The sequence below is a fragment of the Otolemur garnettii genome, unplaced genomic scaffold (genome assembly GCF_000181295.1).
Source record: "Otolemur garnettii isolate 467f Iridium unplaced genomic scaffold, OtoGar3 scaffold00036, whole genome shotgun sequence".
Classification (NCBI taxonomy): Eukaryota; Metazoa; Chordata; class Mammalia; order Primates; family Galagidae; genus Otolemur; species Otolemur garnettii.
In genome coordinates this window covers 7,713,397-7,739,317 of record NW_003852431.1, presented here as the reverse complement: position 1 = coordinate 7,739,317, position 25,921 = coordinate 7,713,397, and the positions used below count along the sequence as shown (strand labels likewise).

Here is a 25,921-nt window from a genome sequence, read left to right as displayed (position 1 = left end):
TAATCTACCATTCTGACTTGACACTTCACTAAAGATTATCAATTCAAAATTACACAGAATTTTTATGAGAGGAAAAAAGTAACTTTAAAAACTTTTATTTCTTTCAGAACAAAACCACAAATGACACCTTTCCAATGAGTCAACTTTTAGTTGCTTTTGATGGGCTGGCATTGGAAAGGCTGCTCTGGATTTTTCTTTTTGTTGACTGACTCACATTTTTATTCCTTTTTTCAGGCACAAAGGAAGTAGACCAAGGAGACTGAAGGTGGTTATGAAGACCGTGCATCTCTGAGGACATCTTAAACAAAGATGACCCAAACCTTTGATCTTCAAACAGTCGATGTGAACTACTTAACAAAATACCCTGGGAAAACTCTGTCTGAAACAAACAGCTTGGGGGTTTGGTTTCATTAGTTCCTGGATTAGAACTGGGATGGAGTGAAAAATCTTCATTCATTTCTTGGTCAGATGGAGAAAGGAGAAAAAAAGAAGTGGGTTTCCATTCATTTCCATTTTCTAAGTGATCAGCAGTAGTTAGAGAACTTTTGGAAAGGTTTAGCTTAGTTCTTTCTTCCAAGTTGTCAGATTCCCCAAGAAATTCACTGCCTTGAGATGACTTTGACAACCCATCCAAATCCACCGACTTAAAACCGTTATTACATGGGCTCTTGCTGTTGTCTGACTCTGACATCATTGAATCCAACTCAGAGATTTTGTCAAGGTAAGCAGCATCCATTGATGCTTCACTAGATGTTCTTGTCCGATTCATTTCAAAAGAGCGAATAGAATTCAGCCTCTTGGATAAACATGAGCCTGGTTTCTCACCTAATTTTGAAGATATTTCTCCAACAGAATTTGCTATTGTGTTCCCCTCTGAACTTTCAAAATCCAAGCTTTGAGCATAGCTTGTAGAACAACAGTCCCAAAATCCTGTCTTTGGGGTAGTAAAACATTCTGATTTGTTGTCATTTTCATTTCTATTTGTATCATCTTCTGAAGAATCTTTGATAGAAACACTTGAAGATTCACAAAAGTCATCAAACACCAATTTTCTGAGATGATTGGAGTGCTTTATGGAACCTCCAGCTTTGACTGTGGAGCTTTCTCTATTTTCTGGAGTACTGAGCTGAAGGCAACTAAGGGACAAAGGAGTACAGGGAGCTGGAAGATCATAAAGTTCTTCATCTTTGTAGGGCACACAATCACTTGGTTTATTATCCCACTCACTTTCCAAATAAGTATCCATATGTGTATCTGTCACATCTAACATGATTTCTACCCGTTTCTGATATAGGTCTTTGTTCTTGGAACAGTTTAGATCTGTATTGATTGTGCTTTCCTGCCTAGCAGAACCAGTGTCAGAGAGTTTGCTGCTAGAAGCCTTTGCCAGGTGAGAAGAACTAGATGTAGATGAGCCAGACTGCTTACTGGCACTATCACCTTGATTCTTTGATGCCACATCCTCCTCACTGCCTTTGCCACCCATGCCATCTGCAGAAAGTGATCTCTGGCAAATGGAATTCATAGCTTCCTTCTCTTTGCCTGATTTTTTCAGCTGTGCAACTTGAGATTCTAGTTCCTCTATATACTTATCACTTCGTTCCAGAGCTTTCTTGAGGCGATTGGTTTCACGTTCATACTGTTCTACTTTGGACTGAAGAGCTGCAACTGTAAACCTTCCAAACCTATAAAGAATGAAAGAATGGTTAATCTTAGAGTTCAAGTTTTCTTCTTTTCAAAACTTGAAAGTGCAAATTATTCTACCCCATTCTAATTCCATGTAAGAGTGACATTTCAGACCACTCAGTGACTAGGGCAATTGCCATAAGGTATCTTAAGAAAAAGGTTTTCTCACTTATGTAATAATAAGCATGTGATAATAATAGCCCAAATCTAATAGGATTATTTTTGTGGTTGAATCAGACTAGTAGTAGTAGAGAGACAGAAACACACGGATAATTTTTCTTTGAAGAGCTAGCTCTACAATTCAGCTCATATATGCATGAGAGTTACCCCCTAAAACAATGGCAAAGATTTATGATAACATTTAAACAGTGGTCTACATCTTGAAATATTTACATTCAATCATTTTCCTATCGTACAGCAGTGTTTTACAATACATTTCTTACACAATGTCACCTTGTCAAACATAAAATGCCAATTTGAAATTCAGAAATCTTAGCAGTCCCAAGAGGGATGGTTTTAAATACTTATTTAGACCCTTTCAATTACAGACACCTTTGGTCTGAAGCTTTTCCTTGGCTTTTCTGAGCACTGTACTTTAATTCATTTCAGCTCTACTTATTTTTGGCATTTTACAACTGTATGGGACATCACTCTCATTTCTTCTAACTTTGAAATACAAAGTCAGTGCTTGTGGTTTGAATATACTACACATAAAAACATTTTTATATTTTCTGAAAGAGAAGATTTTAAAGAGTGACTTAGACAGAACCCATCAAAAATCCACTCCTTTTACCTGGGAATACCTTGTTTTCATTATTCTGTCATGAAAGGGTACTAGGCTCAGCTCAGAAAACAACTTTTGAGTATCTAATATAGGTTAGCTAGTATACTTGGAGCTGGAAACACAAAGATTAAAAAGACTGTCCCAGCTTTAAGAGACATAAAATACCTACCTCAAATTCTATCTTATCCCTAAGGAAAATTCTATCTTTCAAGAAACTTCTTATGAGGCAATAAACATAAGCCTAACATTCTAAACTCCGCCCCAATACTTCCTCTCCTTCAAAGTTCCTTCAAAAGCCCTTCCTCAATCTCTTTGATTGCTTAGATATTGACCTATTCAGGGACTGTTTGTAGGAAGGTACTTGAGAAAGGTGATTTCTAAAACTGTTTTTATCTTTGTCTTTTTCTTCCTCTCCCCCAATTATAACAATCATTAATAAAATTTATTAAGTATTTAAAAAAATTACAAAGGAGCAAAAGGTGCCTACAGTAATTGAACCTTTTAGAATTAACCAAAACATGTCTCAGACCCACTTAGCGCCTAGCCCAATTCACTTTCCAGTTTAGCCTCAACATGATCCCTGCTCTATTGTCACTAAAGGAAAAAAGCAGAGACAAAGGTAAATATAGAATCATAAAATCTCAGGATTAGAAAGAGCTTCAAAAGATATGATTGCTGAATATTGATCTACTAACTTCAATTAACTGAACCCCCTGAGCACACTCCCTTCAATTTCTAAAAAAGCAAAAACATAGGTATTATAAAAACAAAAGCAACTACAATATAAAAAGCCACCTCAGATTAAAATAAAGTTTACTACTGTATTTGTTTAAGTAAATTATAGGAATTTTTCTTCTTTGTTAAAAATGTTTTGACTTAAAGAATTTGAAAGAGCTGTATAAAAGAGAACTTTTTTAAAAAAGCAGACAAAAATCTTTTTTAAGTGCATAAAGCAAAAATGTTTGTGAGTTCTTGACTGTAACTATTCTGGCATACGCCAATAACCCCCACGTTTTTAAATGGAAAAACTATGTAGCATGTTTATTTAATGCAAATAGTAAGAAGTGACAGCCTTACGTTTGCTTACCTAGATAAAATTGTTCTATTTTTACAGTGCAATTTTTATAATAAGGATATCTTCAGATGAAAAACCAAATTATTTAAAATCAAATAAAGCCACTTACTGGACTTCAAGTAAGTTAGCTGCCACCAAAGGATGTCCTTGGGAACTCAAGAGGCATACACAAGGAAAAATTAGTGACAAATAAGGAATGTTTGCCAAAACACTAGCAGCTTCTTATTCCACATTTTAGCTTGAGTTTCAAACATTATGTCATTTTAATGTATTTGCCCCAATTTTCTTTATTTTTTTTATAGGACACAGCATTTCTAGAGGTACTACAATACCAAGTCAATGCATACAATGGACAGAGCAAGCTCCTACTTCAACTTCCTGCTCCAGAATCCATTTAATATACTGTCATTGGATATGGTAAACTGATAAGAACAGACATTCCTGAGAAGCGATTGTTTTTAAAAGAGGTTAACAAATGGTTCCTAGTTGAAGTTAGTGATAGCACTAACCATATTTTTTACGTTAATTCAGAGAGAAAGCTGCATGAGAACTGAGAACAAAAGGCAAGTAACAAAGTACACATTAGAGGGACAAGTTAGTAGAAGCCATCGATAGAGTTAGGCTATTTCCTAAAAGGTCACTGCCCCCAATTCCCCAAAGTTCTATTTCAATACTTTGCAAGTCTATAATACTTTGAGTGATCAGACCTTTTTACCATTCTAATAAAGGACCCGTCCTGGTGGGCAAACTGACAGAAATGTATAGCCAAGGAACTGATCAATTAATTGACCAATCCATATAAATTATTTGTTTTCTGTCTCTCTCCCCCGATAAGAGTAGAAGCTCAAGGAGAGCAGGGAGTTTGACTGCCTTATATGCACAACTAAGTCCCCAGAACAATTCCTGGTATATGATAGGCCCCTGTTAAATAGTTCCTGAATAAATATCGTTCTCTTACTTTAAGATAATGTCACTGCCTTACATTAAGACAGAGTTGATACCACAGAATATGATAAAGGTTCTTGGTCCTCTTTTACATGTAAAATATTGTGACATCTGGTACATTATTAAACATTTAAATATGTTTCATATATTTGACTGTTTACTTTCTTTTTGTTTTCTCACACCAAGGAAAGCAACAGAGATTAACTATGTACAGTATAGCTTTTTAACTACAAGGTTGAGATTCTATACACCTTCATCCAAAAAATTTCCATTTTTACTTTAGTAAAAAATTGTAATTAGATAAAACTTTTGACAAAGGCATTAGGAGTGACAAAAGGAAATTTACTTTACAATATAGAAATAACACACATACATATCTGAAGCTATACTTCCATAGAAGCCAATGAGGATAAGAGCTTATTTTTCTTTGGGTTTTAATAGTTTTGTATTCATACTAATTCCAGATATTTCCAGATAACATTAAATAAAGCAATGCCAAGGCAAGCCGGAGGGATTTCTAATATCATTTACCATACTTCCTTTTCCTGAGCAAATTTCAAAATGGAGTTTTTTTATAAACATTCCATTAGAGACCAAAAGGCTTTGATTTTCAAAGTAGCAGTGATGGCCAAAGGCTTCATTATGCCAGAGAAAACATTTAGAGCAGTTTGGGAGCTGCAGCTGATACTGAAAGCGTATTCCACTAAAATCTATCAAAAGCTTAAGGGATTTTTCAGCTTGCAATGTTAACTGAGGTATATATTCTGGATGAGAGAGAAGAATGAAGGTTTTCCTTATCCAAATAGCTAAGGAGATATCGAATCCTTGCTGTCACCAAAAGAAGACAGAAGTGAAAGTGCCATTGGTTTGACTTTTGAGGTACTATAACTAGAGGAAGACCATCTCTACAATCAAAAAGTTCCTAAGACCACATTTTCTCATAGCCTATCACATAACAGGAACAGAGTGTTAGAAAGGGGTCAATAGAAAGCAAATGTGAAGAAAAAATGCCAGAACTGAGTATCAAAAAACTAAACTTTAGTGCTATGCTGCGGCTAATTAACTAGCTGTGAAATCTTGAGCAATTTATTTTGCTTCTCTGGTTCTCAATGATAACTCCAACAAAAGGAATAAAAGGCAGCAAGCTCAGTGGGTGGGCAATACTACCAAATTTCAGAAACACCTCCTTGAAGAACAACGGAGACACCGGGGATTTAGCAATTCTTCATTAATCTCTGAATTTATATCTTTTCCTTACTTGCCAGCTAAGGTAAAGAAACAAAGTGAAAACAATCTTTATGGTAGTTTAGCCTATCTGATAGGTTTTCAGTGTTGATGTAGATATGTTCTCTGAAAAAAGGAAAAAAACAAAAAAAAAGAAGGGAAAAATAAGGAAGTGAATTTTGGCTAAAACCTACCAAGAATAAATATAACATGTAAGTTTTAACAGTATTGTCTAAGGGAGTACTATTGACTGATGACAGTAAGAACAGCAGCAGTCATAATTTATGAAGTGTTTACCTGGTATTAAGTATATTATTATATGCTTGATACGTATTATCCCACCTAATCACCACATTAACTTCAAGAAGCAAGACCTATTATTCTTATTTTATAAATGAAAAGCTTATAAGGAATTAAGCAGCAAAACCAGGATTCAAATCTTAGTCTTTCTGACTCCAGATGCCACGTGTGAAACCACATTAAGTAACTAAACAGGAGATCCTTTATACTTCATTATCAAAATGCAAGCTAGATTTACAGAGCACACAGGCTGTATTCACCATAAGCTGGCTAACACTGTTGTACCACTTATTAGTACATATATTTGCTAATAAAACCAAAAAATTATAAGAAGACATACAGATACATATGCACAAAGTCAATTAATATTTATTAAACTACCATGTTCTTTCAGACAAAGTTCAAGAATATTTTAAAACTTTTAAAGATCATTTATTAAAATGGCCTTGCAGGGGAGTACAGCACAGACAGACCACCCTGGGAAAGCCACCCAAATACTTTAAGTAGAGATACGAAGACTAAGTCAGAACTTAAATTCTACATTTAATGTGTGAAATGTAGAAAGTACACATTATCAATTTGTCTGCTCCATGCACAATCAACAGGTATCTTCAACTATAAGATATTTCTTATACAAAATGAAAAAACTGCAAATATAAAACTTTAGGGCCTCAGCCAGGTGCGGTGGCTTTAATCCTAGCATTCTAGAAGGGTAGAGTGGGTGGTGGCTCCTTGCTTGAGCTCAGGAGTTTGAGACCAGCCTGAACAAGAGTGAGACCCTGTCTCTACTAAAAATAGAAAATAGTAGCCAGGCTTTGTGGTAGGGACCTATAGTCCCAGCTACTCAGAAGGCTGAAGCAAGATGATTCTTGAGCCCAAAAGGTAAGGTTGCTGTGAGCTATGACACCACAGCACTCTACCCAGGGCAACTAAGATTCTGTCTCATGTAAAAAAAATAAGTAAATAAAAATTAGGGCCTAAACATCACACAGGTTACTTGTCTCAGGATCTACTTTTGAGGAATAAAAACTATCAGCTTTATTATGTTGTATCTTAGTCTTATCACAAAACAGAAAGTGCTTCCATATTTGCAAGAATAAAAGTAGCCACAATTTTCCCCTTAAAGACAAAGCTGACGTGAAAGGGGAATAGTCAAAAAATTAGGCCCTGGAATAATTTCTCCTCCTTTCATCTTCTAAAAGTGGTATTTAAAAATCAAGGTAGAGTTTGCTTTGCAAGTTTCTTTTATTTCTTTCCTTTTCTTTTTTCTTTCTTTCTTTTTTTTTTTTTTGCAGTTTTGGCCAGGGCCGGGCTTGAACCTGCCACCCCTGGTATATGGGGCTGGCGCCCTACTCCTTGAGCCACAGGCACTGCCCTGCTTTGCAAGTTTTCAAATAGAGAGCAGTGTTTATATTATACCTAAAATAGCTCATATTATTAACACAATTTTATGGGGTTTTATATGTTTATTTTGTCAAATCAACCATACATTTGTAGTTAAAAACTGGTTTTAAAAATTCTGGCTGGGATACCTAAATATTCTTAATAGAAATGCTGTCGGGCAGCATTTGTGAATTGAAGAGGAACAGGTAGTCCCTTTCGTGGTGAGTCTCTAATAAGGGCTAACTCATACAGTAGGTCAGCAGGGTTCATAAGGAGAAATACAGAATGAAACTGTATTCCATGCTGCCCACTTTCCCTCTCTATTTCTCTGGTGGCTAGAACTTGGTCTCTTGACTCTTTGTTTGAAAATTACAGCACCATCCATTTCAAAGGCTTCTTTCCTTCTCTCTGGGCAGCACGTTGGGCAACACTGCTCAAAACAGGATGACTAACTGTACTACTTTCTCTGCATTGTCTGTGAATATAGACTGCTCTTCTTACTGGTGGAATAAATTCTATTCTATTTGATAAATATATTGCATTTTTATTCCATTCAGAAATGCCCTAATTTTCTGCCTTCCCCAAAAAGATTGCCCTTAAAATTTGCATGATATCAACAGAAATCCCAATCTTTTATGGGAAGGAGAGAACATTAAGACATGCTATTTCATATCTTTTTACAGTTCTAAGGGGAATAAAGGACTTATATCTTTTCTCAAAACATAACCTTGACAACAAAATCTCAGTAGTACAAAAGATTGCAACAATTCTTGAGTGATAAAAGCATACTTAAAAATATCTGGGCTAGCATTTGTCTATACATTTTTCACTTTGGCTAAATTGTTTTCCTTTTTCTCTCTCAGCATGATAAATAATCTGAAGGTAAATAAAACAAAACAAAAAACTATGATCCAGATACCCTGTAATTATTACTCAGATGACAGTTATTGAGGACTAATGTGTGCTTGGGGGCTATGAAGAAGGAAAACAAAGGAAGCAGAAATCATCATCCCTCTTCTCAAGCAGTTCATAATCTGACAACAATCTTATTGCTTAGTCATTAGCAGACATTGCTGGCTCCCAAAATATCTTATCAATACAATAAAGACAAGTTGACAGAAAACTGTAGTAACTATCTATCTCCAATTAGCTGAATATCCAGAGTAGGGCCCCTTAGGCAGCTGAGGGGCCTGAGCACAACTAGCTGTCACAGTCTGGCCCCAGGGTATCATCAGGCTCCCCTGACAGTCTACAAGTTCCCCTTCCGGGGAAACCAAAGGGCATAGCAGAATCAGTCATCAGATCACACTAGGGTCAAATACCAGGAATCACAGCATTTGTCAGAGCAGAATCGTGGGAGACAAAAAAGGCCAGAATAGGTCAAGGGACAATAGCCAGCGCCAGGCAGACCAGAAGTGCTGATGAGGAAGCACAGCGTTAGAGAGGGACTGGCATGTCTTGAGATACGGATTGGAAAAAGCAGACCTGTCACCTGTAACAGGGCCACAGCTTAGAATCAGCACAGAGACAGGTAAGGATAGAAAAATCTGGTTACAGGAAAGAGACATGGACACAACATCCACTACTGCAATCGGGCAAGCCCTAATATTACCTTCCCCATTCTTCGTTTTAACTCTTAACCTCTGGCATAATTTAAAGAGGAAATCCTCAGGAAATCCTTTGCTCTCTTTATTTGGAGAAAGTTTCCAGAATATCTGATTCTCTGTCCTCTTACAACCTTTGTACTTTAAGCCTTAAGGAAACTCAAAAATCTTAATGCCTTGGTCAGTTACCTCCAAGATGTAACATACAATATTAGAATATAAGGACTCCTTCCTTCCATCAGGCCCAGAGAAGACAGACTGTATGTACTATAGTCTATAGTCAAAGTACTTATGTACTTTGTTTAAATATACATATATATGCAGTTTGAAAAATACATCTTAGTGCCAAGAAACTGTTAAATTAACTTGGCACAATAGTCATGAAATTAGTCAACAAAGTGATCATTAATACATTGGGGTATAAGAACAATCAAAAGAACAAGACGAAAATGTTCCCTTTGTCTGGGGAAATTATGGAGGGCCTCACATAAAGCAACTGAGTTAGATCTCAAAGGACAGGTAGGGATTAACCAGGTAGAACAAAAAACATAGAGGCTAAGCTGGAGGACCAGAGAGAAATTGGGTAATGCGTGAATGTGGGCCCAATGAGAAATTCAGCATAGTTGTAGCAGAGTACGTGAAGGGGGAGGCTAGAGAAGATACAAGAAAATTAAGCTGAAGTCATAAAGACCCTTTTATACTCTTCTAAGTATCTAGGCTTTAATATGCAGACAATGAAGAATCGGTCACAAAAGGTAACAAAATAGTAGGAGAGTAAGATAACTGAATTGTATTCCAGAATTCAGGCAGCAATACAGCTGCCTGATGCTTGAGAGTTCCACATAGAAAAGAATGCAAGCACTTGGAAGGTTGCCACAACAGGCTAGGCAAGAAATAACATAACATGGTTCTAAACTACTAGGAATGAGAAGATGGGTTGCAGAGACATTTCAAAAAGGTAGGTTAGAGGGAACATACTGCATAACCAGGTGTTAAGTAAGGATAAGGGGTAGAGAAACCTAGGAAGACTGAGGTTTTTAATCTTAATGCAATTAGGACAGGAACAAAACAAGAGGATTAATTATCTTTTGGGTAAGAAAGGGGGAAGGATAATAGATACAATTATTTAGACACAGTACCCCATCCCATCTCCTCCTTTTCTTTTCTTTCTTTCTTTCTTTTTTTAATGATTCAGTCATAAAGTTACTTATTTAGCCAAGTTGTGGTTGCTCAATACATTTCTTTGGCTAACAATATGAGGCAGGGTGAGAGAAAGGTATAAAAATAGAGACGGGCTCATTGAGAAGCCCACATTCCTCAGTGGAAGAAAATGCTAGTATTCAGGGATCAGTGGTTAAGATCTGAGACAAAAAACAAAGCAGCATGACACACATGCATAGACCACACCACAAGAAAGGTGAAGGGCCCAGGATGAGACCGCTAGGAAAGTTGCAGGAAGGTGTGAGGATCCCAGTTACAGGAAGGAGCTGGAATCTTGAGTTGCCTCTTGAAGAGGCAGAGCCAGTCTGGTTTGCAGGAAGGAAGAAGGCATTTTCAGCAGAATATACAGCTAAGGGAGGAACAGGGATAAAACCTCTGAAACGGGCCTCCAGGGAAGGGTTTCTTCTGGGTGATCAGGAGCAGGCCAGACTGAGGGCACACAATCCTGTCCGCTAGTGTTGTGCTGATTTACTCTAAAGGCAACATGGGGCCATAGTGATTGATGCTCAGAGTAGAGAAATGATGTGACTTGAACCATAAATTTAAATTTTCTTACAGTTGAAATAATCCTTAGAGAGGTTAAAAAATCTATTGCCTCACTTTGTAGGTGAGGAAACTGAGGCCCAAAGAGGGAAGATGCTTTGTCCAGCAGTCCCGAGGTCCTGTGCTCCTTGGTACATCTTAGTTTTGAGGATGAGTCCAGGTCTACTCATCATTGCGGCCTCCTGTTGGCCCAGATTCTGCCTCTGCCCTGCCCCGTCCCACCACCACCTCTTCCCTTTCTTTATGCTACTTACTGTGTCAAGGACTTAGATTAGTTCCTTTAGTCCTTATAGTAACACATTACCCACATTTTACATAAAGAAAATGACTTCAAGAGGTTAAATTATTCAATGCTATTTATTTATTCATTTAATTACTCAACAAATATTTATAAGGTACTTGGGGCACTGGGGTTTTGGACATAGAAGGGACTGGCAGCAAGGTCCTTACCCTTGTGAAGCTTAAGAGTTTAGAATGGAGGAAACAGACAACAAGCAAGCCAAGCAATTAAATGAACGAGATGATTTCAGACAGTGATAAGGGACATTTAATTCATTTAACCCTCATCACAGCCTATAAGGTAGGTAGTAACAGAAAGTTAAATATCTTTGCCTAAATCATACTAGTAAGTAGACAACACCAGTTCAGTCATAGAGAAGTCTGTCTCTAGGGCCTGTGCTCATAATCTCTAAACACATTCTACTATTTTACCACACCAGTATTTCATTATTATAGCCTTATAATAAGATGGAATAAAGGAGTAGAAAGTGCTGAGTGGGAAGTCTTCTGTAGAATGATCAAGAAAGGCCTCTCTGCACCTGAGAACTGAAGGAGACAGCCACATAAAGATCTGCAACCAGAATATTCTCAGTGGAGGAAACAAATCCAGTATGTTTTAGAAACAGAGGAAGGCCAGTAGAGGGGGAGGAAGATGAACTGGAGAAGTGAGAATCAGACAAAATGGAAGAGAAAAGGACAGAGTCACCATTGAAGAGTTTGGATTTTATTTTAGAAAAACATTAGATAGTTTTAGGCAAAGGATTTAAATACTCTAATTTTTATTTTCTTAAATTTTGAGTATGGTGAAAAATGAATTGGGTAGGGAAAGGAAGGACAGAGTAGAAGAAGGGAAATTTGAATCCAGAAGTCTGTCTCCAGAGCTAAGCTCTTAACCACTGTGCTTTGTGGTAAATTTAAGGTATAGAATCTCTGATAAGGGTATGAAATAGATAGCTGCAACCATCAACCTGCGGGTTAGGAGACAAAGTGACACCAAAGATTAAGATTTGATTTTGTAATCTCTGACACACAGTTAAACAATTCTTAAAGCCATGGGATAACTGATTTTTAATGATTCAAGAAAATATAAAGCCAATAAAAAGAAAAGTCTAGGTCATAATCTATGAAGTCTATTCTTTCCTTTGCAGAGCCCTTATTTTAATATTCCAGTAACACAGTATTTAGCAGGGTGTCCAACCTGCAGCCCACAGGGCACATGCAGATTATCTGAGGTCTACTTAACTTATCTATGATACCAGATACTGTGAAAATTATGCATGGACCTTTTCTTTTGCTCATCAGCTTCCATTAGTGTTTGTGTTTTTAATGGGTGGCCAAGACAATTGTTCCAAATGTGTGCCAGGAAAAAAAAAAAAAAGGCTGGACATTTCTGAGCCTTTATCCTTCCCCCAAAAGGAGCTGAGGCATGGGTGAAGATTGGTCCATAATGACATGCCTTGGGGTTGCTGTGCAGTTAAATGGGCTGCATGCAGGGAGACATTATCAAACCCATAGATCTCACTAAAGATACAATGACAGAACACATAACATCCCTGCATACATATTTATAGAAAGAAAAGCCATTAATCCAATTATAACTAAGCTTGATAAAACGACCTAGTTATAATCCAATTATAACCAAGTTTGACAAAAATGAGTTTTGTACATGGAGCTTTATATTCCATACTATGAAGGTGAGTTAGCAGCTTAGGGCAAGAACAGCTGCTCTGCTAAAACATAATAGCTGGCAACCTGGCACAATCTCTGCCTAGAGTGGGTAGAGGGAAAAAATGGCAAAAGTGAACAGAGACATGGGAGAGAAGGCAGGGAACTTTCAAATGCTTTTCAAGTCAATTCTTCACACCTCTTCTGAGTTTTAAAAAAAATAAAATCACTAAGAACTCCTAACTCCATTAAGGACAAATACATTCAAGTTTTCTGGCACAGTTTAAGATTTGTTATTAAAGTGAAGGGAATTTAGGAATACAAAAAAGTCCAATACTGATGTGTTCCCTTCAGCCTCTTTCCTTTCTTGATATTCTTACCACAACAGGTGTGGGTGGCAAACTTCACATTGCCCATGAAATACTCAGAGTGAAACAGGCCTTTCTGCTTAGAGAAGGGGGTAGCTGTAGTAGTCATGCTAACCTGCTTATATAATGGTGGGATGATGATAGTCAAAATAGAGAGATATGAAAAATTCGACAGAGGACTTTCGCTCTGATGAATTTGAGAAGGAAGCTACTGTGGGTACTGAGCAGTGGGTACTACCAGAAAAGACACTGGAGGTGAAGGGACCACTCAGCTTTCCTAACAGCACAAGCGGCTTCCCTCTACTCACAAGGAATACCTCCTTCTCTCTGAAATCTCTACCCTTCAAAGGTGGACTCAAGTCCTGACTTTTTGATAAAGACTTTCCTTATCGCTTCAACTCACTTGTCCTTCTCGGAACCCATACTGTAGCCTCTGTTATTTGGCTCATATCTGTTTGTTTCACATATTTTCATATCTTCCCTTCATTGATTATAAATTTCCCAAAGTCAGGGACCACACTTCGCTGCTTTTAATTTTTTATTCTAACAACTTTAAACATTCACAGAAGTAAACAGAACAGTACAATAAACCCCATTTACTCATCACCCATATTCAGTAATTATTAAGAGTTTTGCTTCATTTTCTGTGTATGTATATCATTTTTATTCTTTTGCTAAAGTATTCTAGTCTATATATTTTAGTATGTATTTCTAAAAGAAATATGGTGCCACAGACTGGTTGTATACCTCCCAAAATTCTGATGTTGAAGCCTCCTACCTAGTGTGAAAGTATGAGGCAATAGGGCCATTGGAGGTGATGGTATTTAGAGGTAGGGCATGGCTTTACGTCATGAAGTTGAAGCCCTTGTGAATAAGATCAGTACTCTTAAAAAAAAGGTCCCACTGAGCTTCTTTGCCCCTTCTGACATGCAAGGACAAAGCAAAAAGATGACTATGAACCAGGAAGTAGGCCCTGATCAGACCTGTTGGCACCTTGATATTGAACTTTCCAGCTTCTAGAACAGTGAGAAAAAAATTTTTGTTGCTTATAAGCTATTCAGTTTATGGTATTATGTTTATAGTAACATAAAAGGACTAAGATAAATGGGTGTTTTCTAAGTAAAAATAATACCTAAATAAAATTAACCATAATTCCTTGGTATTATCCACCACCTCATATTCATATTCAATTTATCCAGCTGCCTTAAAAACATCCTTTGACAGTTTGTTACTAATCAGTATCCTACATATCTACATACTGCATTTGGTGATTACATGTCTTAGTTCTTTTATTGTAAAGCAGCCCCTTACCCTGTGCCAATGATTGGATTAGAAACCCAATCATTTCTCCTAATGGGTGTACTCAAGCATATGTCTTGATTTGTCCATATGCTTGCCTCTAGTCTTAGGAGCTATGTTTTTCATTCATTTGCTCTACAAATATGTATGAGGAGCAAAATATGAACCAAAATTCTATAAAAAGCAGTGCTTACAATTACTGTGAATACACCTATAGCCCTGGCTTAAACAGGAGAAAGGACATAATTATACAAAATAGTAATTATTAGCAGCTGTGCTTATGTGCTAAGGGCAAGTACAGGTAATAAATTATAGCAAGGGAACCTAATTTATTTTAGGGATTAGATTAGAGGGAACATTTATTTTATATAGTTCAAAGTATCTAGTACAGTGTTAAGAAAGAAAAAATATCAGCATTTGGGGGGACAGGTAGTGTAAGTTGTCTTCAGAGAGTAGTCTTGCAAACTAAAGGACATATCACTACCTCATGGGCTCTGAAGATCAAATTCAATTCTCTTAGGAGTCCAAGTTAGAAGAAAGTGAAGGGGCAAACAAACAGGTGGTATCCTCTAGGTGAAATACTTTAAGAATTCAGGAAATGGCTACATGATAAGGTGAAAGAAAAAATATTGCATTTTCTGGACCACCCGTTGAGATATTAGAATAATGAATTTTTGACAAGGAACAGAATGTGTATTACTGAAATCCAGAAGAACATGCTTAGTAGGTCATCTGCCACACTGCTCCCGAGGGCTATTAAGTTAAAGCTGAGGAAGGAAAAATGTCCAGGTGTACTTTAAGATGGGATATAATGGAGGCTAAAAGAACAGAAAAACTGTAGCAGAGGAGATCAATGATAACACAGATCTTTATTTAAAAAGATTATTGAGCTATTTTAAAAAGATTATAAAATATATCACTTTTATACAATACTTACTACTTGAGGCCAATGTAAATGTCTGAGTTCTCCTTCCTTGCACTATATTTAGTCCAGTTTGGGGGGATTATGAGATTTGAGTATCTTGGAAAAGAAATATATTCTGCCATGGACTGATCTGCACTCCTCTCCTCAAAATTTATATTTTGAAGCCCTATCCTCACTGTGACTGTATATAGGAGACAAGGTCTTTAGTAGGTAATTAAGGTTAAACAAGGTCAGTGAATGGGGCCACAATCCAAAAATATTAGTGTCCTTATAAGAGGTAGAGCGACCAGAGCATACTCTCTTCCCAGCCTGTGACAACATAATGAGAAGGTCTATAAGCCAGGAAGAGAACCCACATTAGAACCTGACTCTACTGAATCTTGATCTGGGACTTCTATGCTCCAGGACTGTGGAAAATACATCTCTTGTATAAGCCATCCAGTCTATGGCATTTTGTTACAGCAGCACAAGCTGACTAATACACCTTCCTGATGTTTATCCCTCCCTAGTTCTGCTCAACTTGTAGGATACATCAGAGACTAAGGGTAAGTATATAAAAAAGTATATACCTTGACACGTAACCAAATAAACAAGTGAAAAATAATTAGTCAAGGCATTTCCTAAACCAAGTGAATAAAACAGAATGGGTGATTGTTATTTGCTTGCATTAATTTGTAAGCTCTTGAAATATCTTATTCTTTTCCATAAAAATAGGAGCTCTCCTCAGGTAAACCAGATATTGGTATTTTCAGCTGTGGTCAGCTTCTCTCTGACTCCCACTAGGGTTTGGTGATGCAGAGTAAACAAAGCTATAAATCAAATGCAATGCATTTAATACCTCAATGCTTTGCAAATTGATCTAGAATAGGGGTCAGCTCAAATTGCTTTTCAAGTGAAACTGTTCCCTTCCCCTGAAGGTTTAAAAGATGGCAAACCTAAAGTTACATTGGATTCAGATGTGTGGTTGCTTATTTGTGAGTAGACGGAGGCCAGGTTTCCTCAGATGAGAGTCTTCAGTTATTTATCTGGTTGGAGCCATGGATGTTTAAAAACGCACATTCTTGTAGCTGGCATTACATCTGCAATCTAGTGGGCAACTTTTCAAGAAATAAAAGCTACAAACAAAATAGCTTTAGTTCCATTCAGCACACTGTGGGAAATGGCTAATGGACAAGCATTACTATGACTGGCAAGGCGAGCTGCCAATTAATGATAGGAGTTGAGATTTCAACCACATGACACCAACACTTCCTAGGCTTATTTCACTAATTTGTCAAAGTAGGGCATTATCTGAAGTGAAAGAAAAACAGGTTTGGAGAGCACAGGGGAAGGAACTACTTAAAAGTAAAAGCTATCCTTCTTTCTCCACTGGTTAGTTATCTCTGTCTCGAGTAATTATGGTTTACTTCTACCATTTCCTGATACCACACTTGGTTTTACTGAGGGCTGCATTTCCTCCTTTTCAAATGACAAACAGAGAGCAATTTCTGGTAGGATAAAATTTCTATTGTTTTCTTATTCCTGTATTATCTTTTTCCATTAAAAAGAAAAGAAATCCAATGGTTGGATGAAAAGAATGCTTAAGAGTTCTGATGTGCTATCCCTTGGAGAGGCTACCTGACTTTGGGGGCCATATTATTTTTGCATTTGTCTCTTTCTTTTCCTAAAAAAAGAACTTCATGTGCTGTCTTCCATCTTTTCTTCATCTCTTAAATTCCAACTCTCTTATCTTTTTAAATAAATTAACCGTTAAGTGGGTCAATACTTGCAAACTCTTATCTTGCATAAAGGAAGAATAAATTTACTTAATTGTATAGTTTCAAATTAGTCCAAAATTCAATGAACAATGCCCTAAATTCTGTTTCAGATAGATTTTTCAGTATACTGGGTCAGAGCACAGAGATGTTGGGACTGGACTACCTGACTTCAAATGCTATTTCTACCACTTACTAGCTGTGCAGGTTTAGATAAATTAATTTAATCTTTTATGCTTCCATTTTCTGATCTGTAAATAGAGAATAATAATAGTTCTTCATCACATGTTGTTATGTTGTTGTATCTGGCAAGGGTAAAGCACTATGTGAATGTCAATTATTACAATATTATCTTGAAAAACAGCTAAGGAACATTACCTTAATCTCACTACTATTTGTTAGTACTATTAAACAGTTATACATGTACATAATAACAAGTGTATGCTTGCCTGTCTTAGGTCACATAAAACAATCATTTTGTTAATAAGATAAGGGAAAAAGGTAAGAATGAAATAGTTTCTTCAAATTAGCTTTAACCAAGCTAAGATTTTACCAGTCACATAAAGTATGTGACTTTTGGAGGCAAGACATTCTACTTAAATCTACATGCTTAAATGAAAAGAATCAAATAAAAATATATACTATCACAGCAGCCTAGTTTAACATACTGACATAATCTGAAATATTTCTCGGTGGGCAAAATACATACTTCTGGGGTGATCTGTTATCTACTTCAGCCTTCAGTCGTAAATTCTCTCTTACCAGGCCACCATTTTCTAATTTCAATTTTTTATTTGCCTTAAAAAAAAAAAAAAAGAGTTGAAAATAATTAAGCATACGTCAAAACAAAAGTGCTTTGTAAAAATTACAACACAAGTCATCTGTATTTTAGAGTAATAATATCAGAAAAGCAAATACTATAACATGGCCTTCAGAAACTTATAATTACCACCGTGAATGACTTCTGAAACTATGAATACAACTAAGTATTTATAATCCATATTCCATAAGGCACTTTGTAAGTCTCCTATTCAGGGAAATAAATTAAGTTATGTTAGCTCAGAGTCATTAAGGAACAACACTAATCCCAAACATGCTTTTCCTTTTCTTCTTCACATACCCTCAATACTCTAAGCAAAATAACATACTATTTACAAGTACTTGCAAACTAATGCTGAAGAATTAATTCTTGAGTTATGAGACTGATTTCTTGGTAACTATTTAAAAATATATATACATATATATATATTTAGTGATATTTAAATATATATATATGTGTGTGTATATTATGTATTTAGTGATAACAAATCTAATATGATTAAGCTACTTGTTTGCTTTCTTAAAAAAGGATTTAACAATGCCCTGGCTTACAAAGTCTGGGGTCTTTGAAATTGACCTAATATTTTCTAAAAAATTTCATGGATTCTTTCTTGATTAAAAACCAGTCTAAGTATGATTTTCTTTCTTGAATTCTAAGATACTTAAAAATTAGCCATCAAGACACTGGTTGCTAGAAAATCCAGAAGCTCAATATTGATTTTGGACAGCTGAAAAAAGGACTGTGCTTAAATTTTAGAGTTTCCTTAAAAGCTACTTTCTTTAGATTCCCTAGGCATTGTATTTATGTGTTCCAAAGAAAAATATGACTCTATAGACTAGAAACCAACCTCACTTACCTGGCAAGGGAAGTTCTTTGACTGGAACATTTACAATCAAAGTGAACTGGTCACAGGAAGGTTTAAGCTAAGATTATTTTATAAATACATTTCAAAAATTTGACCTAATGCTTTTGACAAATTTATAGAAATTCTCTATATGTTGCCCTTGGTAGAGTGCTTTGGCATCACAACTCACAGCAACCTCAAACTCTTGGGCTTAAGCGATTCTCTTGCCTCAGCCTCCCAAGTAGCTGGGACTACAGGCATTCACCACAAAGTCTGGCTTTTTTGGGGTTGTTTAGTTAGCAGGCCTGGGCTGGGTTCAAACCCACCAGCCCTGGTCCATGTGGCTGGTGCCCTAATCACTGAACTGTGGGAACTGAGCCAAATTTCCAGAACTTCTGATTACATTACTTGCCCACCCACATACAAAAGCACCATAATGACCACAAGCAGGTAAAGGACATCCTTTTGGGCATTAAGCCTAACTCCCTTACTTAGGTTCATTCAGGTTCCTTTGGGCTCTGAGCATCTGCTAATTTTCATAATGCACACCAATTCAGGATTGTGGAAGATTAATCCTTCAAACAACTTATAAACATAACTGGCTCTCTGAAGATATTGAGTAAAGCCATTTACTTCTTCATATATAGAGACAATGAATTAAACTTCAAGCATAGCACAGTAAGGAAAGACACTTAGTGAATGCTTTTTGATGATGACAAGCTTAAATTAGAAACTGATTTGATTTTCCTTGTCTTGCCCCCACTACCATACTGCTCTCTTTCATGGTCTCTCACCAGTTCTGTGGCCCCCTAATACCTCTCATTACTGGTCTCTTCAACTATCAGAGGTATTTTCAAGTTTAGGGGGGTTATGTGAGTAAAGACTACAAAGGGCAAAGTTCTGCCTACTTGCTTCACCTAATTATGAGGAAGACTTCAGCTAATTACTCTACATTCTCAATACTGACTGGGCCTCATGATGGTTCAGAACTCATCTAACCCAGGAAACATAAAAAAAAAAAAAAGTCAATTTCACTCATGCTAAGAAGTCCTTTAAACTTCTGTACTCCAGTATTTGATTTATTGTATGTTATTATCTTGTACTTCACATTTGAGTTTTGTCTCTGCAGTCCATGTGTTTTCTTTCATTTATGCCCCAGTTTATAGCCTATTACCTTATGCCATCACTAGACATCCAAAATGGGCTTATTAAATATCCTAAATAATCCTGAAGTCTCAGGGTACCTTTGGGTATTGAATTTAATATGTGATGACTGAAAGAGCAAAGAAAAACTAACTGTGCTTTACATATTCTTCTTTTACAGACATTCCCCAATACCCCTCATCAGCTCAGAGTATTCTCTACACAAAGCCTCATGCTCTAAGAAGCATTTATTGCCAAAAATTTAAAAGAAGTTTAATAACCACAAAAGAAACCATATAGTATAGACCTTACTATATGGTTAGCAGAGGCAGGTATTTAAAGGGGACAGGGCAGAATTGATATAAATTGTAACTTCCTGGTTGGCCTTCCTTTTAATGTTCTTTTGTCTTTTAACAAAGCAACAGAATGAGGTTGGCCATAAAGAAACTACACCCTTCTGACTTTGTAACAAAGTTTGTAACAAACTCAGTGCAATTATATCTGTAGTTTCTTTTTTCTTTGAATACAATTAAGTTCCCTTCTTCCTCTTATCTTGGCTTTTTCTGAGCACAGACAGCATTTATTTCATATATGGGCAATGGCTTACACCTAAGTTGCAGAATATTTCTGTTATTTAACCTCACTGAGGAACTAAGAACCAATATGCAGAGATATTTCTTTAAAATATCATATGGAAAATAAAATATTATATGGAGCTCATTAATAATTTCAGGAGGCAGGATTTAGTAATTCCACACAGGAATAATATTTTAAGGGAATGCAGATAGGTTGAATGGGTTGTTGTAGACCTAAGTACTACAAAACCATCCCTAATAGTACTCCACTGTGGATAAATTTGAAGTCAAGCTTATCATTTGGGTCAAGAGAACACTAAGACACTTGTTTGTAGAATCTAGTACTGATGATGTGGGATCTTAGCTCCTTTCCTAAACTGGAAAATCCTAAAGGTTTGCCTTTTTCATCTATGCTCGGTCTTGTCAGACAGATGAAGAAACAATTGAAAAAAAAAAATGAACCAGCCTCATAAGCCACAATATTCTTTTATATGGAATAGTCTAAAGCTGCTCCTTGCTCTCTGAGAATTAGTCATTAACCATTTAATGATCTATTTACAACTTACAAATCAGAGAATGGTAGTGCTAGAAAAGATATGGTCAAACATTTTCCTTTTATAGGTAAGAAAATGGGTATGTGTTTTTACGCACAAGGGGGAAGTTGCTGACATTTAAGCTTTAAAAAACTAAGGTAAACCACAAAGAGGGGGAAATAGAAACACATCCTTTAAATTGATGTTACTCTTCTAGAAAAAGATATAATTTCATATAGAAGCACTCGAGTCTCCAATTATAGTCACAAATGGAACCACTTGATATTTCTTGGCAGCTGATATCTAATGAGAAAAAGTTTTCTTACTGTATATAAATGTTTATCCAGAGACTCCTTCCCTCACAAATCATATGATGATGAGTCAAGATAATATGGCTATTTATAATTTTGAAGGTGCTTGAAATATAGAATTTTTAAAACCAGCATAATAGATTTTTAAAACCACAACTTACCTCCTTTAACTTATCCACATCATCTTTCACCTTTTCATAGATTTCATTAGCTGTTCTGAGTTTTTTCTTCCACTCTGCTACAGTTTCTTGGTCAATTTTACTTGAATTATCTATGACTAGATGTTTGTCTTCATTTTGGTTGTCCTGGATCAAGGTTAAAGGATCCAGAATAGTCTTGATCTGTGACTCCAAACTGAGATTTTTACTCTTAAGCTCTTCTACCTCCTTCTGCAAGCAATCTATTTCATCCTGGAAAAGCATCACATAGTGGTGAGGCAGACAGAGACACATAACACATACAACACACTAAACTGAAGCCAACGTGTTTTTGAATTTTATATTCAAAATTCTGTCGATACATAGATTCCTTATGCATAAGAACAGTTTTGGAGGGAGAAAGTCACATGGTTTCCAAATGTAGTCTGATAAACATTAGAATTTATGCAACTTTCATGTGAATACTTATGGTTTTGTGGTTTTAAGAAAATGCCAGATCTTTGATTTTATTTAAGATGTCATCCAGAAAACAAGATCAGTAACATGAATTCCCATAGTGAAGTAGATTCCATTTCAGAAGAAAAATCTGGGGCACATATAAGTGGTTTACTAAGGGGAATTACAAAGTACAGTAGACCCTTGGTATCACAAGAATTTGGTTCCAGGAGCCCCATGGATACCAAAGTCCAAGGATGCTCAAATCCCTGATATAAAATGGTAGAGTACTGTATTTGCATACCCACATAACCTACGCACATCCTCCCTACTTTAAATCATCTCCAGATTACTTACAATATTTAATACAGTATAAATTCTAAGTAGACAGTTGCAATATTGCATTTCCTTTTTCTTTTTTTGCAGTTTTTGGCTGGGGCTGGGCTTGAACCCACCACCTCTGGCATATGGGGTCAGCGCCCAGTCCTTTGAGCCATAGGCATCACCCTATACTGCATTTCTTATTTGTATTATTTATTTTTATTTTTCTCAAAAAGATTTCAATCCCTGAAATTTGAAAATTGAATCCAAGGATGAAGAACTTACAGATATGGAGAGCTGACTGTACAGAATTGCTATTTATTTATGTATAATAGATGTCACCTTAAATTGAAGTTTAAAACTTGTTAGAAAATAAATTCCAATTAGTTCAATATGCCAATGACCCTCCAAAAGATTAATCTGATTAGTATCTAAGAATGATAAATACTTATTAAGTGTGTAAGAATAAGATTTTAGAATTAATGTATCACAGATAATACTATTTACTATTTTAAGTTACAATACATTTCAAGTTAAACAGCATTATAAAATTTAAAAATCACTATATCAGTTTCAGTTAATATATTAATTTATAAATAGTGTTTATATATTCATATATGTGGAAAACACATATAGTAATGAACATATATTCAATCATCTATTTATGCTCCACTGCATTTCAAAAGTTTCTGAGGTAGCTGAGGTAATTTCCATGTACAAATTTTTGAGGCACCTGAGGTAGTTTTCACATATGTAGTCAAATATTTTGAGTCAAACGAGAAGATCAATAATCTCCTCCCTTTGGTCAACATAAAATGGCAACTGGGCTTAATGTGTACTACTCAAAAGTACATGTATTCATTAGCATAAGTTTACTTGGAAACTTACATCACTATGTCAAATCAGCCTGCTCATCCACATTTAAATAGTAATTAGGAAATAGTGTATTTTACACTAAAATCTAAATTTGTTAACATAAGGTACAGTATATACTCTGACAAAATTATCAGGCATATAATTATCAGTAAAATTATAGGAAGAAACACATGATGAATATAGGCGTCAGAATGACTTTCACAAGAGGATGTCCTTTACCTCCCAACTTCCTGAGGAGTGTATATAAAATGACATGTCTGTAGAGGTACAAATTTAAATTAAAAAAAAAAAGGAAATATTTACATCCGTTCCTTTTCTCTAGAATCTTAATTTCCCTCTTCCTTGGAACGTTAAGAAAAAATAAAAGCAAAAAACTCCTTTCCTCTATTTAAAATAGGAAATGGAAAAAAAAATAATTTATCAAGTAAGGTATTTTTTAACAGGCAAAAATAAGGTCTTATTGGATGTTTGTTCTATGCAATCCTGCAACAGAAGTAGTTCAGTTTTACCTTGAATTCATTGCTGACATTTTAATTACTGTTTACCTCATATTCTTTGTGTAGCAACTCAAGTCTAGTTTTCCGAAGGTGCTTCCTGACTGTATGGCTTAGCATAGGTTCACTTTCACTTGTTCCTCCTATAGAGAAGAAAAAAAATCCTAATTTTTCATTCTTAATAGAGCAAAAAGAAAATGAACCTTTTTCTTACTTCTTTATGAAGTCCCCCAGTTTAATATCCACCCTTTTCTCTTACATACACACTTAGGACTGCCATCTAGGCCTTTTCTCTATCCTAATCACGAGCAAATATAAATATCAAATGCCACCATAAGAAATACCTTCAGTAAAATACCATATTGTATTTACTTACCTATGTATCTTTTTACAGCAAATTTAATGGATGAAAAGGCTACATATCATTAATTACCACATTTGAACTACTATAAATTCTGAAAATTAGATAATTGTTAAAAATTTAACCAACAAATTATAAAAATATAGATCATATAATATATGTATGTATGTATAAATTGTAACTAAAGTATTTGAGCATGCCTAGTTACTGATAACAGAACTAGAAAGATTAATGTTTCTTTTCACTGATTCTAATGGGGCAGATACAATGGCTTTTAAGTCACAGCACTAACTGTATGTAATGACTTGTTATAAATACACTCAAAATGAATTTTTCCTGAGAGCTCTTCATTTATGCTGGGGTTATTATCTTTGAACTTCTCAGCATCATGATAGCAAACACATTTTATAGACGTTCTTTTTCAGGATGTTCTATCCAAACGCAAGGATGGATGAACTATTTTGCTTGAAAACATTATAAAATAACACTTAGATATTAGTGAAAACAGGAAAAGGGATATGAAGAAATGCTGGGGAGAAAATATTCAAATTATCTTATCATATTCTGCAAGACCTCCCTTCTTGATGAAGTTCAAAAACCTAGAACTAGAGACAGAGAGGTTAACCCAGCAGCAGGCAACACAACATTAGTCTTCTACCAGACTTCACCCAGGTTCCCAAGAAAACCAAACCTTGGGAGTCAGCTGTGATTCTTCCTTTGCTCTCTTATTCCAAAATCCTACTAGTTCTTCTTTTGCTCTCTAGCATGTATCTTCCTCTCCATTTCTTTTGTAAAAATCTTATTTAAGTCCATTTTCCCTAATTTTGGACTATTACAATGACTTCTTAAGTTTCCTGAGAGCTATTTTCTATACTTGGCTAATTACAGACTCACTTTCAATTTTTCCTAAAGAAAAAACAAATAAAAATCACTTTACTTTTTACAATCTAAAAGAAAAAACTTATACGAGCAGAATAAAAACCAAAAACTAAAAACGCTCTTTAAAGGTTTTCTTTCTCAAGGATCTTCCAGATCAAGTTTTATCTCCCCTTTCACCCACATTAGTATGACAATAAATGTTTTATTTACACTTAATCCAGACTCACATGCTCCCTTACCTGGGCAAGAGTCTCCTACTTGAACTACTCACACCTTATCTTGCCCCTACAGTCCCACCCATATATTACCACCCAAGTAATATTCTTAAAGCTTATTTTGGGTCATACCACTCCCTTGCTCAAAACTATTATGCCCACTTCACCATTGTCACCCATAGAGCAAATCCTTGATTTAGTTGTCATTTAAATTTCTTTACACTAAAGTCTCAATTTATTTTTTCCCTCTTGTTATTAATCAGAACAAAACTATACTACTGATCATTTCTAAAAACATATTATGTTTTCCCATGTCTAAAATCTTAGTCCATGCTATTCTCCCTGTAGGAAATGTCCTGCCTTATCCTTAAATATCCATTTTAAAGGCCACCTACTTCATGTAGCCCTACTCAATGTTCATAGCTCAACTTTCTTGGGTGAACTCTGAAGGGATTTTTTTTGGCTCTTGGCATCTGCTACTTTTTTTCTAGCCCACATGCACAGTCCCTATTAGAATCAATAAGGCTGTAAGGGTTATTTTTTCTTAGCATCACTATGTGCTTCTTCTCCCTCAGTTGTTTCACATACGTTATACAAATTACTCATCCATCTACGATGATGCTGGCCAGATAACATCATTGAAAACAGTCTATTTCAGTCTTCACCAAAATATACATTATTTGTGAATTGTTTCAAACCTATTCCTATGGTTATACAGAAGAGGCCCTTACCAATAATCTCTTTGCAAGGATTTGCAGGAGTGATTGGGACTCTGCAAGCTGGACACTGGCTATTATTCTTCAACCACAAATCAATGCAAATTGAACAAAATACATGGTTGTTGATGCATATGACAGGCTGGCGAACCTTTGAAAAAAGAAAGATTACTTTTAGTACAGGA

At 35.8% G+C, this 25,921-nt stretch overlaps 1 protein-coding gene across 1 annotated transcript; it reads right to left on the bottom strand.

Moving 5' to 3' along the window:
• Positions 1–38: 38 nt before the first annotated feature.
• On the bottom strand, positions 39–25,921 carry RNF219 (ring finger protein 219). The gene is made up of 5 exons (XM_023513199.1): positions 25,752–25,921; positions 23,617–23,708; positions 21,443–21,691; positions 17,765–17,853; positions 39–1,685 (listed from the first exon to the last, which is right to left on the bottom strand). Exons 2-5 carry the CDS (start codon positions 23,683–23,685, stop codon positions 140–142), a joined length of 1,953 nt encoding a protein of 650 aa, XP_023368967.1. The 5' UTR covers positions 23,686–23,708; positions 25,752–25,921; the 3' UTR covers positions 39–139.